Source organism: Pseudochaenichthys georgianus, chromosome 7, assembly GCF_902827115.2.
Source record: "Pseudochaenichthys georgianus chromosome 7, fPseGeo1.2, whole genome shotgun sequence".
Lineage (NCBI taxonomy): Eukaryota > Metazoa > Chordata > Actinopteri > Perciformes > Channichthyidae > Pseudochaenichthys > Pseudochaenichthys georgianus.
The window spans coordinates 514,727-528,788 of NC_047509.1; the positions used below are offsets into that span (position 1 = coordinate 514,727).

Consider the following 14,062-nt stretch of genomic DNA (forward strand, 5'->3'; position numbering starts at 1 on the left):
AGCCTGATGCAACCACACACACACACACACACACACACACACACACACACACACACACACACACACACACACACACACACACACACACACACACACACACACACACACACACACACACACACACACACACACACACACACACACACACACACACACACACACACACACACACACACACACACACACACACACACACACACACACACACACACACACACACACACACAGGACTGGCCCTTGGCACTGGCAAACTAGGAGGTCGCCTAGGGCGCCAGATCTGGAGGGGCGCTGCCAGGGCCGGCCCTAGACATGTTGGTGCCCTAGGCGAGATTATGATTTGGTGCCCCCCAAATTATTTATTTTATATTTATTTTCAGTGATTGGGCAGATACATTATTTCATTATTTGTATGATTTAGACATCACCATTATTTAAATAAACATGTTTGTCCGTATTTAAATATTATGTAGCAAAATACAATGTAGGATGGGTTAAAAGCAGAGACCAAATGTCACGATGTGCTGTGTGACAAGAATAAATATATCATAATATTTCATCCTCCGATTCTACAACAAGCTGCAAGTTAATGGTTCTATTTTCATTTACAAAACAGCTGCGTAACATCATAAAATCAGGACGTTCTCCAATAAAGTTTTTGAGATTGATCTGGATGAAACCAGGGCCTTTTGGTTTTGTTATTAGACTGTCTAAGAAATGTGCATCTGTCAACAGTTTGACATTCATGTGACTGGAGGACAGTTTAGAAAACAGGAAGCAGTTCAACACCTACACACTTTCAACATGTTATAAATGTTTTTTAAAAAAGGTCAAAAGTGGGGTGAGGGTGATATAAATAAACTGTGACCAAACTGTACGTCAACACAACACGTGTGTGAGATAAATGAAACTATATATTGAGTAAAACCCCAAAATGTAAGGTTGATGTGTGTGTGTGTGTGTGTGTGTGTGTGTGTGTGTGTGTGTGTGTGTGTGTGTGTGTGTGTGTGTGTGTGTGTGTGTCGGCAAACTAGGTGGTCGTCTAGGGCGCCAGATCTGGAGGGGCGCTGCGCTGGGAGAAAAAACAAATTATTTAAAAAATATATATATGATTTTGTATTTTTATTCTGCCTAATTCTCTGAGCTTGATGTAATACATTTACATTAATAATTGAATAAAGTAAACACCCTTTGCACCCCGGCCCGGCAACATTTTGCATTTGCCCTGTACGATGGGCTGAAAGTGGGGGATGTTGACTTATCAGGCTTTTTCCCTCTCTTTACACAGCTCCAGTTTGGGCATCAGCCTGTCATCAGATTTAGTAAAATTATTTTTGATGAAATACTCCAAATCTCCACCCTCCATAATTGCACTTGCTTCAGTTGCTTGCTACTTTCTAAGGGTGGTGATGACAGTTACAGTACGAACTGAAGTTGATGCGATTTGATTGGATTGTGAGGCAAGGGAAGCCAGCCGCCTCTGGCTTCCCTTGCCATGGCCCTGACCAATCACAGGTTGGCAGGGGCATGACGTGAGCCTCATCTGATTGGTCAAAACCTCCATTTCTTTTCACCAAGGGAAGCCAATTTCGGCTGGCCTCCTCTCCAACAGAGAGTGCAATCTACTATTTCACCATAACATCCAGAGGGGCGCTGTTTCACTCTTTGTAAAATACTCAATGAGAATGGGGCAGAGACGGCAGCAACACACAGCACAGAAGAATTACCGAAACTAAACAAAGTGTTTTTATTTATTTATTACAATTATAACTACAATCCAAAAAAACAGGGGCCCTTGGCCTCCAGGAGAAAACGCTACTGTACACAAACCAAAGACACATTTACTTTACAGGCTCTTGGTAATGGTTTTCCATCAGTGAAATACGGCTCTTTACTGAAACCTAGTGGCAGCAGAATGAAACTGCAACTACATCAGCAAACGCATGTTCCTCTCTAATATCCCAATGTGCTTTTCAATAGCTAAATCTATTTAGGAATTTGGAATGAAACCAATATTGTTGATATTTCAGTCTAGACAAGAAGAAGAACATTGTAAAGAAAATATTATTTGAATAAAGTAGATAAATGTACAAAACAATGGAAATTGGTTTGTATCAGTAAATTATACCTCTTTATCTACACTTTCCATCAAGCCAGCAGTTAGGGATCAGATCCCTTGTTGCAACATCTCTACATTTTCTAATTTGTTTGCGGCAAAAATGATGTTACACAAGAAATATTTACAATTCAGTAATTAAGCTGTGAAATACTTAACAAAATCTTTAAATTTGAGCCATTCAGATTAAGAAAAACAAGGCTGAAAACTCATCGCCTCATTCTTGGAGAGGTCCACCCTGAGACATGTATTTAATAAATCCACATCACCGTGTGTACATAGAAATGTGCCCGTAAAAAAACAGAAGTATCATCCTTCAAATGCAACGCCTGCTGTGTTCAGTGGGATTTGTTGACCGTGCTGTAAAATGCAGCTGGATCCTCTCCAGAGTCCTGCCCTCTGGTCCTGAGAGATACATGATGAGATTTTAGTGATAATAATAATAATAATGCAGAAGGAATTAAATGATATGTGAACAATGTTCCCGTGTGAGGATCTGCTCACCTCGGGGCAGCACTGCTGAACTTGATGGCAGCGTACTCCGGGACATCCTGCTGCTCCGTGTGTCCGAGGGGCCGAGCTGCTCTCATGTTGGAGTAAAGAGGGTCCGCCCGGCTGTTGGAGAAGGGAACGCTGGCATACTGAAGGTCATCCTGCTGCTCCGGCTGATCAGGTACACAGTGCAGGGAGGAAAACACTTGTTTACATTAGATATTCCATTTACAGAGGAATGGACCCAGGACAGAAAAGACCAAAGCAACAGCAGCCGAGGTAATGATGGAAAAATATCTCTGCTTCATCAACATGCTGCTGTATGACAGAACAGATTAAAGGATAACAGATAGAAAACACTTCTGGATGAACTTGGAATGTACTGAAGTCTAAGAGGAGAATCAAAGAGATTGAGACAGAAATTAACTTTTTATAGAAGGTCCTTCTCTCAGATCAATGTTCTATAAGCACTTAAAGACCACCATCTTTATACATTGAGTGTGACATGTTTTCTTTTGTACCAGATGAATTACGTAAGACTCTCACCTCTTCCCTGGTGTCCGCTCTCTCTTCAGGCTCAGGCGAGTCTCGAGAAGCCCTCTTTCTTCTGGTCAGGAGAGTTTATGAAGAAAAAGAAGATCAAATGTTTGACACCAGACAAACAGACTTTCAATGATTTAACAAACAATGATTAAGAGGATCAGATCTGCTCACCTGATCCCCAGGAAGACAGAGAGAGCAATGACAGCTAGGAGAACAACAGTGATAGTTGCAGCAGCTGGTAGCTTCCATGATCCTCCTGAGAAACAGAGATCAACAGAGAACACACAGGTAACACAGCGGTGTTTCTCTAATCGAGTCAAAGTCAACTTTATTGTCGATCTCAAAATATATTTGTACACACAGAAAGATCGAAATACTGTTTCCCACAGTCCCGAGGTATACAATAAGATAAAGGATATACAATATATATAAAATATGTATATACATACCTATACCCCAACTTATTTACATAACTATATATACACATGAAAATACAAGAACGCTCAATAATTACAAATAATTAAAAAACACAAATAATAAAAAATAAACACAAAATAAATGTTTACTTCAAGTAGTAAGTAAGTAAGTAAGTAAGTAAGTAAGTAAGTAAGTAAGTAAGCAGGGTATATATAAAAAGATGATGTGCAAATGAGAGTGCAAAATATGGGATTTTTAACAAAGTGATGTAACAAACTAATAATAATTATTCTTATTCTTAAAATCAATAAGAATAAGAATCAAACGAACATACACCACGTACGTCTTTGACGTTCCTTTAAAAAGGGAGGCGGTCTCCAGGTGCTCCTCCAGCTCAATGTGCAGGGAGGAAACTAAACCCACCAACCCCCTGAAAGTGCCAGTGACTGAAGAGTCTCATCATGCCCACGCAAAGCCAGCTCAAAAGCCCCACAAAACTATGCCTGTTTTTATCCCCCTCCTCCTTGTGTTTCCTCACCTCCTGGCCGGCGTCCAGCTGCGTAGCAGTTGCTTACTTGGGGCGATAAAATAATCGCCACTCTGGTATTAGTTTTAAGGAGGCTGATTGGCTACAGCAGGGGTGTCAAACTCAAATACACAGTGGGCCAAAATAAAAAAATGGGTACTAGTCGAGGGCCGGACTGGTTCAATGTTTATTGCAAAACGTATTGAAATGAACTTATTGCACATATTAAACCTGGAACTAACAAAGCTTAAATGATTGCCTATAAAAACAACATTAAACATTAAATAATCAGTTGCATTCATTTCTTATGGCTCTATCTGCAGCTTTTCCAGAGTCATTTCTTATGATTACATTTTTCCACAGGCCAACAAAAGCTTCAAAAAAAACAATTTGGAAAAAACCAAACATGCCCTTTTGTCATGAGAGAAAAGGTGCAGAAGGAAACATCCATTAAACTCAGGTTGCTGCTCTGTGATGCTAGTTCAGATACTTGGCATCTCATCTTGGGGGCAAGGTCATCAATGTTTGGGCTCAGGCTCTGAGCTGAGGAACTCCTCAGGATTCAGTGAAGGTGTGCGTGGAATATACCGGAGGGCCGGATCTAATAGTAATTAGAAACTAGAGAATGCAATTCCTGAAGAAATTGCTAGTGGGAATGCTTTATGCTGAAAAGCTGACTCTGAACTGCTATGCTGAAATGTAATGTGTAAGAAGAAAGTGAAGGATTTAGATTGAAATGATACATGAACACTGGGGGCTTGAATGTGTGATGAGAGAAGAAAAGAAAGTAAAAAGGCTTGGAAAAGCAGCAGAATATTTGAACTGCAAACTTTTAAACTAACTTGATGGCGAATGATCTGTCACCATGGCAACGTCATTTGATGACATCCCATAATACGCTTAGATGCGTTGATGGCTGCATCGTTACCAAACCTGTGTACCTATAACCACATTTTCATAGGAGTTAAAGCGACATCGTCTTTTATGGCGAGTGATGCGTTTCCATGGAAGCGGCATATGGTGAGATCTCAGATTTGGCGTAGAGCTGTTGAGGCATGGACCGGTGATATACAAGTGAAGATTGGGGGATGATTGGACCGTGTCCATTGGACTTACAGCGACATCGTGTTTCATGGTGAGAGGTCTGTCACCATGGCAACGGCATTTGATGACACTCCATAATACGCTTAGATGCGCTGATGGCTGCATCGTTACCCAACCTGTGAAGTTTTGGGCCGTTTGGAGCATTTTCACTGAAGTTATGAGAAAACCGTGTTTCAAGGCGAGCATTGTGTTGCCATGGCAACGGCATTTGAAGAAATCTCAAAACTGTCGCGTAGATGTCTTCACGGCTGGACTGTTAGCACACATGTGAAGTTTGAGCACTTTTTGAACATTTTCATAGGAGTTATAGCGACATCGTCTTTTATGGCGAGGGATGCGTTTCCATGGAAACGGCATATGATGATACCCCATAATTGACCTAGAGCTGTTGAGGGCAGGACCATTAACCTTTATCTGAAGTCTGCTGCTCTGAGCATGTCAGTTGGAGCGATGACATCGTCGTGTTCCATTACACAGGTGTTTCTATTTGAGCTAACGAGGTGTCCAGAGATCAAAGGTTTCCATTGTTCTGAATGAGAGATGAACTTCTTACATGTGAACGTTATGTGGAAGAACCGTAACAGATATCTGTTAAATTTCAAAACGTGAAGCATGTCAAGGAAGTTGAGTATATGAAGTGTAATTTTTGTGTACTTTTGGGTTAATAATGTGGCCTTTTTGGCAGTTTAACTAAAGGTGTGCTGCTGCTACTGTGAGGAAATATCTGCCTGAAATTACAATGGGGTTTAATGGAGGAATGTTGAACGTTTTTGTCACTTCATTCTCTCAAGAGGCATTTTGTTTAATTATTTTTTGCTTAATTATTTGTCATTTTTCAAGATACGAGATGTTTTGCTACGTTTGTCATGAAAAAGTATGTCTCAGGAATGTAGGGTTTGGGAATTATGGCAGTTTAAAAAAAATATATGAAGGAAGATTTCAAGATGTTCTACCCTCTAGCTGTGACATCACGCACTCTGTTAAAATTTGAAGAAAACCTCTAAAACAAGGTCTGAACAATGTTTGATATCTCTAAAAGTAAGAATCAGATTTAAAAGTTGTTTTACACGAATAATGTCGGAAAGATGTGTAACATTTTAAAGTTGGAATGAGGTTTCTGAGTGAAAGTATGAATGAACAGTTAGCAGTTGAATCGCATGAAGATTTGTTGAAGTCTGAAGAATTTCTCCATTGACTTCAATGGTTAAAAATGTGATGTATTATGGGATGTATCTGTGGAATTATGAAAGTTATGAATGAGACAAGTAATAGCCATCGATTCCCGACCGAGCTGAACGTTTTGATGTTTGAACGGAGTTTCTGCAATGTGGATTGTGGGAGAAGAAGACCACCGCAGGCCGGATTTGGCGTAATTGTGTTTAAAAACGTAGCTGAAATTACAGTGAAATAAGTGAAAAAAAGACACAAACATGGTTTGCACTGGTCAGGGAAGCTTGGCTGGAAAACATATTTCAAATGAGATGGAAAAAAGTTTGAGAAATGATGAATAAAAGCATGTTGTTGAACAATGGTCCCCAAAACAAGTAGAGCTGCATTACTAACGTGTCATCAGTTGCACACACACTGATGGTCAAGGTCTAATGAAAAGGACGATATCATCCCGAACAGTAGGAGTTCCATCTAATGTCCCAATAGGTGGTCAATACTTCACAAAAACATAAAGGCTTAACATTAAGAGTACCATGCAGATGATGTGACTGAAACACACTGGTAGTAGATGAATGTAGAGAACTAACCTGTTCCAACACTCAGAGTTAAGGTGGAGTCACTACGTCCTAACTTGTTCTGGGCTCCACAGGAATAACTCCCTCTGTGTTCAGCTCTGAACTCAGTGATGTTGAAGATCTGTCCTGAAGCTTTTGGAGAGTCTTCCTTGTACCAGGTGTAGTTAGCTGCTGGGTTAGCATCACTGCTACAGGTCAGAGTCACTGGACTGCCCTCCTCTATCTCAGCAGAGGGACTCACGGACACAGAGGGAGGCTTTGGAGCATCTGGAGGAGAAGTGTTTAAAGTTATTCACATGGAAGGGTGGATATAATGGCAACTTGCAAATGTCCAGAGGCACGAAGCAGGAACCGTTTCTCACAATGCAACACATGTGAAAGCTTGGAGCATCTGGAGGAGATAACATGAACACTTTTCACATTTCATTCCACGGTGGAAGATGTTTTAAAGAATGATAGTTTAATAAAACACAGAGTGGGTGGTTCACTTGATTCCATCCTTTATCAGAAATCTAAACACTTTGAGGGAACGTGTTAATCTTTATGTCATGGAAGAAGTCTCCTTCATAATTCTCCTTTATTCTTCTTTCTAGTAGCATCCTTCATAGCAAGATTATATTTGACCTATTTTAAAATCAGACAGAAAACCTAGAGCCCTGGTTCAGTGTCTTTGCACACTGCCATGTCTGCTGGCGACCTCTGGTGGGTAAATAGATACATGAGTGCAATGATATATGTTCAGGGTTCTTACACCTTTTCCAAAGTCAAATTCAAGCATTTTCAAGGTGCATTTTCCAGCTTTTCAAGCATCTTACAGCTGTTGTAAATTACATATTTATATACACATACTCAAATGATTATTTCCCTACCTCACATTAAATCAGATGTTCTTTATGCTATAAACAACCAAATGTGTGTTTCGTGATAGCCTTCTACACGAGGATGAAAAATTACAGAAAAGAAAACAAAGTTTAATATTTCAAAATGAGTGATCTGTACGTAGACTGGGCCTCCCATAATACCTGTCTGAGCCAATATAAAACAATCAGCCAAATAACGTCTCAATACATTATTGATTACTATTATTGAGGTACTTTTAGGTTGGAAGTGAACATAAGTCAGAGGTACATGGTGTACTTTTCCTCCACTACATGTATTAATACCTTTAGTTACTTCACAGATCTGGATGAATGATGTGAAATCTAACCAAGTGTTGAATCAGACTTTAGTTCCACCTGGAGTAAATCCACCAGCTACCCTGCAGTCTACAAAGTACTTCAGACTAGCTGCACCTTCACCAGCTACCCTGCAGTCTACAAAGTACTTCAGACTAGCTGCACCTCCACCAGCTTTGAGAACACTTTCATGATCAATCATTATAAAACATATCATATATATTATTCTGGAATGGACCAATCTGCACAACGACTACTTTTACTGTCTTTCACTATATTTAGATGAGAATACTTTTCTACTTTTACTTGAGGAACATTTTGAATGCAGGACTTTTTGTTACGGTGTGTGAAGCAGGCAGGACCCAAATGCAGAATAAAGTGAAAATTCCTTTATTTCAAGGCTAGGTGATAAACAAAGACAAAACAGAACACTCACCGACAAACTAGTCATGACACAAGACGAACTGACAAAGACAGACAGAAAAACCAGAACTTAAATACACACAAGACACAGGTGAGGAGGGAGGAGAAAACACGGGGACACCAGGTGAACACAATCGGGTAATCAGACACACCAGGGAAACTAACGACAGGGAACCACAGACAGATTTAAAGACAAAACGCAGACAGAAAACCAAAAATAGATCTAGACAAGACACCATAAAGACAGATCGTGACAGTACCCCCCCCCCCCCCCCCTCAAGGGACGGATCCCAGACGTCCCAAAAAAAGAACACAAAAGTCCAAAACCTCAAGCAGGGTGGGTGGAGGGGGTCAGGAGGACGGGACTGAGCTGACCGCTCAGGAGCACAGGGGGGGCAAGGCAGAGTTCAAGGTGGGGTTCTCGGGCGGACGGCCCGGGGGCAAGGCAAAGTTCAAAAAGGGGGACTTGGGCGGACGGCCCGGGGCCAAGGCAGAGTTCAAAAACGGGTTCTCGGGCGGGCGGCCCGGGGGCAAGGCAGAGTTCAAGGTGGGGTTCTCGGGCGGACGGCCCGGGGGCAAGGCAGAGTTCAAAAAGGGGTTCTCGGGCAGACGGCCCGGGGGCAAGGCAGAGTTAGAGGAGGGGCGAAGGCCACAGCTCTCAGGGGACCGGGCAGGAGCCGGTGTTGACCGGACAGTAACCAGAGCCGGTGGGACAGGTGTCAGCAAGATTCCCCACGGAAGAGGACAAGGAGATGGCAGGACCCCCGGCGAGACATGTAATGTCGAGGCCTCCAACGAAACAGGACATGGGGTTGGCAGGACCCCCGGTAGAAGAGTAGTCGGCGGGGCCTCCAACGGCACAGGACATAGGATTGGCAGGACCCCCGGCAGGAGAGTTGACGGCGGGACCTCCAACGAGACAGGACAAAGGGTTGGCAGGACCCCCGGCAGGAGAGTAGTCGGCGGGGCCTCCAATGAGACAGGACACAGGGTTGGCAGGACCCCCGGCAGGAGAGTAGTCGGCGGGACCCCCAACGGGACAGGACAAGGAGCTGGCAGGGTCCCCAGCGGAACCTCCAACGGGACAGGAGTAGGGACTTTAGTGGGAACTCGAGAGAGGGCTTGAGAGGGAACTCGAGAGAGGGCTTGAGAGGTAACTCGAGAGGTGATTTGAGAGGGGACTTGAGAGAGAACTCGAGAGGTGATTTGAGAGGTAACTCGAGAGGTGATTTGAGAGGGGACTTGAGAGAGAACTCGAGAGGTGATTCGAGAGGGGACTCGAGAGAGAACTCGAGAGGTGATTCGAGAGGGGACTCGAGAGAGAACTCGAGAGGTGACTGGAGAGGGGACTTGAGGAGACTCGAGAAGTGTCTTGAACAGGGACTCGAGAGGGGACTCGAGAGGTAACTCGAGAGGAGATTTGAGAGATGAATTGAAAGGGAACTCGAGAGGGAACTTGAGAGGGAACTGGAGAGAAGACTTGAGAGTGGACTCGAGAGGGAACTCGAGAGGGCACTGGAGGGGTGACTTGAAAGGAGACTTGAGAGGGGACTCGAGAGGAGACTTGAGAGGGGACTCGAGAGGAGACTCGAGAGGAAACTTGAGAGATGACTCGAGAGGGGACTTGAGAGGTGACTCGAGAGGTAGCTCGAGAGGGAACTCGAGAGGAAGCTCGAGAGGGAACTCGAGAGGAGACTCGAGAGGGAACTCGAGAGGAAGCTCGAGAGGGAACTCGAGAGGAGACTCGAGAGGAGACTTGAGAGATGACTCGAGAGGAGACTTGAGAGATGACTCGAGAGGAGACTCGAGAGAGAACTGGAGGGGTGACTTTAGAGAGTTGGTTCGCCAACAGAACACAGGGGGCTGGAGTCGGCTGGAGAGCCAGCAGGAGACGAGGTGCTGGAATCGGCCGGTACGCCGACAGGACACGGGGAGCTGGCGTCGGCCGGAGACAAGGGGCTGGAGTCGAAACCATGGCTGTTGGGGCCAGGACTGAGGCTGGAACCATGGCTGCTGGGGCCAGAACTGGGGCTGGAACCATGGCTGCTGGGGCCAGAACTGGGGCTGGAACCATGGCTGCTGGGGCCTGTACTGGAGCCGGAACGATGGCTGCTGGGGCCGGCACTGGAGCCGGAACCATGGCTGTTGGGGCTCGGGCTGCTAGGCTGGCCTTGCGACGACTCCTCTTAGCAGCCGCCTGAATACTCCGTGGACCTCCATAAGCCAGACGAGTTCCGGAATACGACTCCTGGACAGGAGCAGGAACTGGGGCAGAAGCACGGGTTGACTTCAGGCGGAACCCACCAAGGCGTATGGTGCCAGATTGGGAATTGGGAGACATGGAGCTAGCATGCCTAGGGCTAGCAGGCCGGGAATCACATGCTTGAAGGAAGTCCAAAATCCAGTCAGGTAAGAACTCAACAAAACATGGTTTCTCTGCTGCCAACCGGAGCGCCTCTACCAGAGCGGCCCTCTTCTGCCGAACACTGGACGCTCCCTTCCACCAATCGAAGCAGCAAGCCAGAGAGAAGGTTAAATGCTGTAATTCAACCTCCCATGGATCATCTGCTGGGTCCATTTGTGATCGGTTCGTAATGTTACGGTGTGTGAAGCAGGCAGGACCCAAATGCAGAATAAAGTGAAAATTCCTTTATTTCAAGGCTAGGTGATAAACAAAGACAAAACAGAACACTCACCGACAAACTAGTCATGACACAAGACGAACCGACAAAGACAGACAGAAAAACCAGAACTTAAATACACACAAGACTAATCATACAAACAAGACACAGGTGAGGAGGGAGGAGAAAACACGGGGACACCAGGTGAACACAATCGGGTAATCAGACACACCAGGGAAACTAACGACAGGGAACCACAGACAGATTTAAACAAGACAAAACACAACGCAGACAGAAAACCAAAAATAGATCTAGACAAGACACCATAAAGACAGATCGTGACACTTTTACTGTAACAGAGTATTCCTACACTCTGGTACTTCTACTTTTACTCAAGTACAAGATCTGAGTACTTATACTTTTACTCAAGAACAAGATCTGAGTACTTCTACTTTCACTCAAGATCTGAGTACTTCTACTTTTACTCAAGAACAAGATCTGAGTACTTGTACTTTTACTCAAGTACAAGATCTGAGTACTTCTCCACCTCTGGTAGTGTATTAGTCTGAATTGTAGCCACAAAATCACGCAGAGCAGCATAAAAATAGACTCAATGGTAACAAGTGGAAAATAATATTTACTAATGTGTCCAATGATTGTAGGTAATGCTGACGACTCAAGACTCCTGACTTATACATCTTCAAAGGAAGACTGTGTTCATTCTACAATTACATGGGATTAAAGCAACATGTAGTTTTACTTGTATAATACTTCAATTTTATATAAAAGACAGTTTGTTTTCATTTGGTTTCAATTAAACAAAGTCTTGGCTTTCAGAATATTAAACTTGTTTCGGCAAATTCAGATGATAAATACAACTTTGAAGCTTCGGCATAATTACAAGCGGAGAACGGACTAATGTAACGTCACAGCAGGCATAGCAACAGCCGGTGTTTCGCAAACACAAACGCAAAAATACACACACACACTCGCGAGATTCCCCCAGACCAGTAATACAAACGAAAATGTGTCTTCGGGTCAATGTGACTGATTTCGATAGAGCAAGTCGCATTTGGTTTAGGCACGAAACATACAGTAGAAATACATCGCTTTCAAAATCGTTCTCTGTCGAATCAATAGATTATATTTCGTGACTATAACACGAAATGCCGTGAGTGCTTCGTCCTCTGAACACCACACGATGGCGACTGTAACGCACATATTAACATAGGTACGCTCCTCTGAAATGATAGTCCCCTGCAATTATTATTATCCCTCATGGAGTTCGCTATTCAGCTCGCTAACGTTAGCTTAAACAAACGTAACATGCAACGTTAGCCTAATCTAAAATGCTCTACTGCGGCGTACCTTTCATGTGGCTCGTCAGCGCAGACTCTCGCATCGTTATGTTTGCAAACTTTGCAGGAGGCTACTCGTGGACTTGACCCTCGTCTTAGCCATGGCTTGTATTTGTCTTCTGCTAGCTAACGCTCGTTGAAACTGCAACCTCCTGGCACACAGTCATCCATCTCTCATCAGAATGCCCAGGTCACAGTAACACAAACACTTGCAGGTCGCGCGCATAGTGCGGGAAGGTGCAGCGGAGCTGTTTTATGTAGAAGCAAGCAATTTTCTTTTAATCTAAAAAGCGAACTATTCAGTCAGACAGCAATTCATTGTAAAAGTAAAGCATTTACATTTTCATGCACTTTATCTCAATTTCAAGCACCATTCCCAAAATTCAAGCACTTTCCAGCGGTGTAGCTGTGGGTGGGCCCGGGTGGTAAAGTGTAGATAAAGTGTGCGTTTAAAATATAAAGACTTACTATATATATAAATAAAATAGACATACTATATAACAAATATGTGCTCTTTACACAGCGTAATGTAATCTTTATGTTAATAATAATAATAATAATAATATATTGGGTTTATATAGCGCTTTTATAGTACCCAAAGACGCTTTACAATATGAGGGGGGGGGGGGGGTAGATAGACTGGGGCAGGTAGACAACAGACTAAGAAAAACAACAAAAACGACAAAACAAAACACAGTGGCAGTCAGGAGGAGGTCGAAAATGAGTGGGGGGGTGTTTTACGGATAGAGAGAGGTGAAAAGATGGGTTTTGAGGCGGGACTGGAACAGAGTGAGGGACTCGGACTCACGGAGGTCTTGGGGGAGGGAGTTCCAGAGCTTTGGGGCGGCCACAGAGAAGGCTCTGTCTCCAAAGCTCCGGAGATTGCCAATGGGGGTGGAAAGCAGGCCGGCCGAGGTAGATCTGAGGGTCCGGGGAGGATGGTAGGGGATGAGAAGGTCAGTGAGGTACGGGGGGGCCAGATGGTGGAGGCTTTATAGGTAAGGACCAGGAGTTTGTAGTTGATGCGGTGAGTAACGGGAAGCCAGTGTAGTTCTTTGAGGACCGGGTGATATGGTGCCATGATTTAGTGTGGGTGAGAAGTCTGGCGGCTGCGTTCTGAACACGCTGGAGTCTACTGAGGGAGGTGGAGCTGATGCCGTATAGGAGGGAGTTACAGTAGTCGAGGCGGGAGGAGATGAAGGCGTGAATGAGTCGCTCAGCGGCGGGGCGGGTGAGATAGGGACGGATTTTGGCAATGTTGCGGAGATGGAAAAATGAGATTTTGACAACTTGGCGGATGTGGGAGTCAAGGGAGAGGGTGGGATCGAATATAACCCCGAGGTTGCGTGCCTGGGTTGAGGGGGAAACAGGGGTGCCATCGATGGTCAGTGTGAGGTTGGGGGTTTTACTGAGGGTGGATTTGGAGCCGATGAGGAGGAGTTCAGTTTTATTGCTGTTGAGTTTAAGAAAGTTTTTTTTGCATCCAGGATTTCAAGTCAGTCAGACAGGATTCAATGTGGGTGATGGGGGGGTTATGGAGGGACT

At 44.2% G+C, this 14,062-nt stretch overlaps 1 protein-coding gene across 1 annotated transcript in view; it reads right to left on the reverse strand.

Moving 5' to 3' along the window:
- Positions 1–1,773: 1,773 nt before the first annotated feature.
- Positions 1,774–14,062, reverse strand: part of LOC117449506 (uncharacterized) — a 13,346-nt gene continuing 1,057 nt past the window's right edge. Inside the window, exons 2-7 of the mRNA XM_071203661.1 lie at positions 13,693–13,970; positions 6,953–7,207; positions 3,320–3,404; positions 3,152–3,212; positions 2,618–2,778; positions 1,774–2,518 (exon numbers count right to left, since the gene is read on the reverse strand). Coding sequence (XP_071059762.1) covers positions 2,452–2,518; positions 2,618–2,778; positions 3,152–3,212; positions 3,320–3,404; positions 6,953–7,207; positions 13,693–13,970 — 907 coding nt within the window. The 3' untranslated portion in view covers positions 1,774–2,451. The remainder of the gene's footprint in view (positions 2,519–2,617; positions 2,779–3,151; positions 3,213–3,319; positions 3,405–6,952; positions 7,208–13,692; positions 13,971–14,062) is intronic.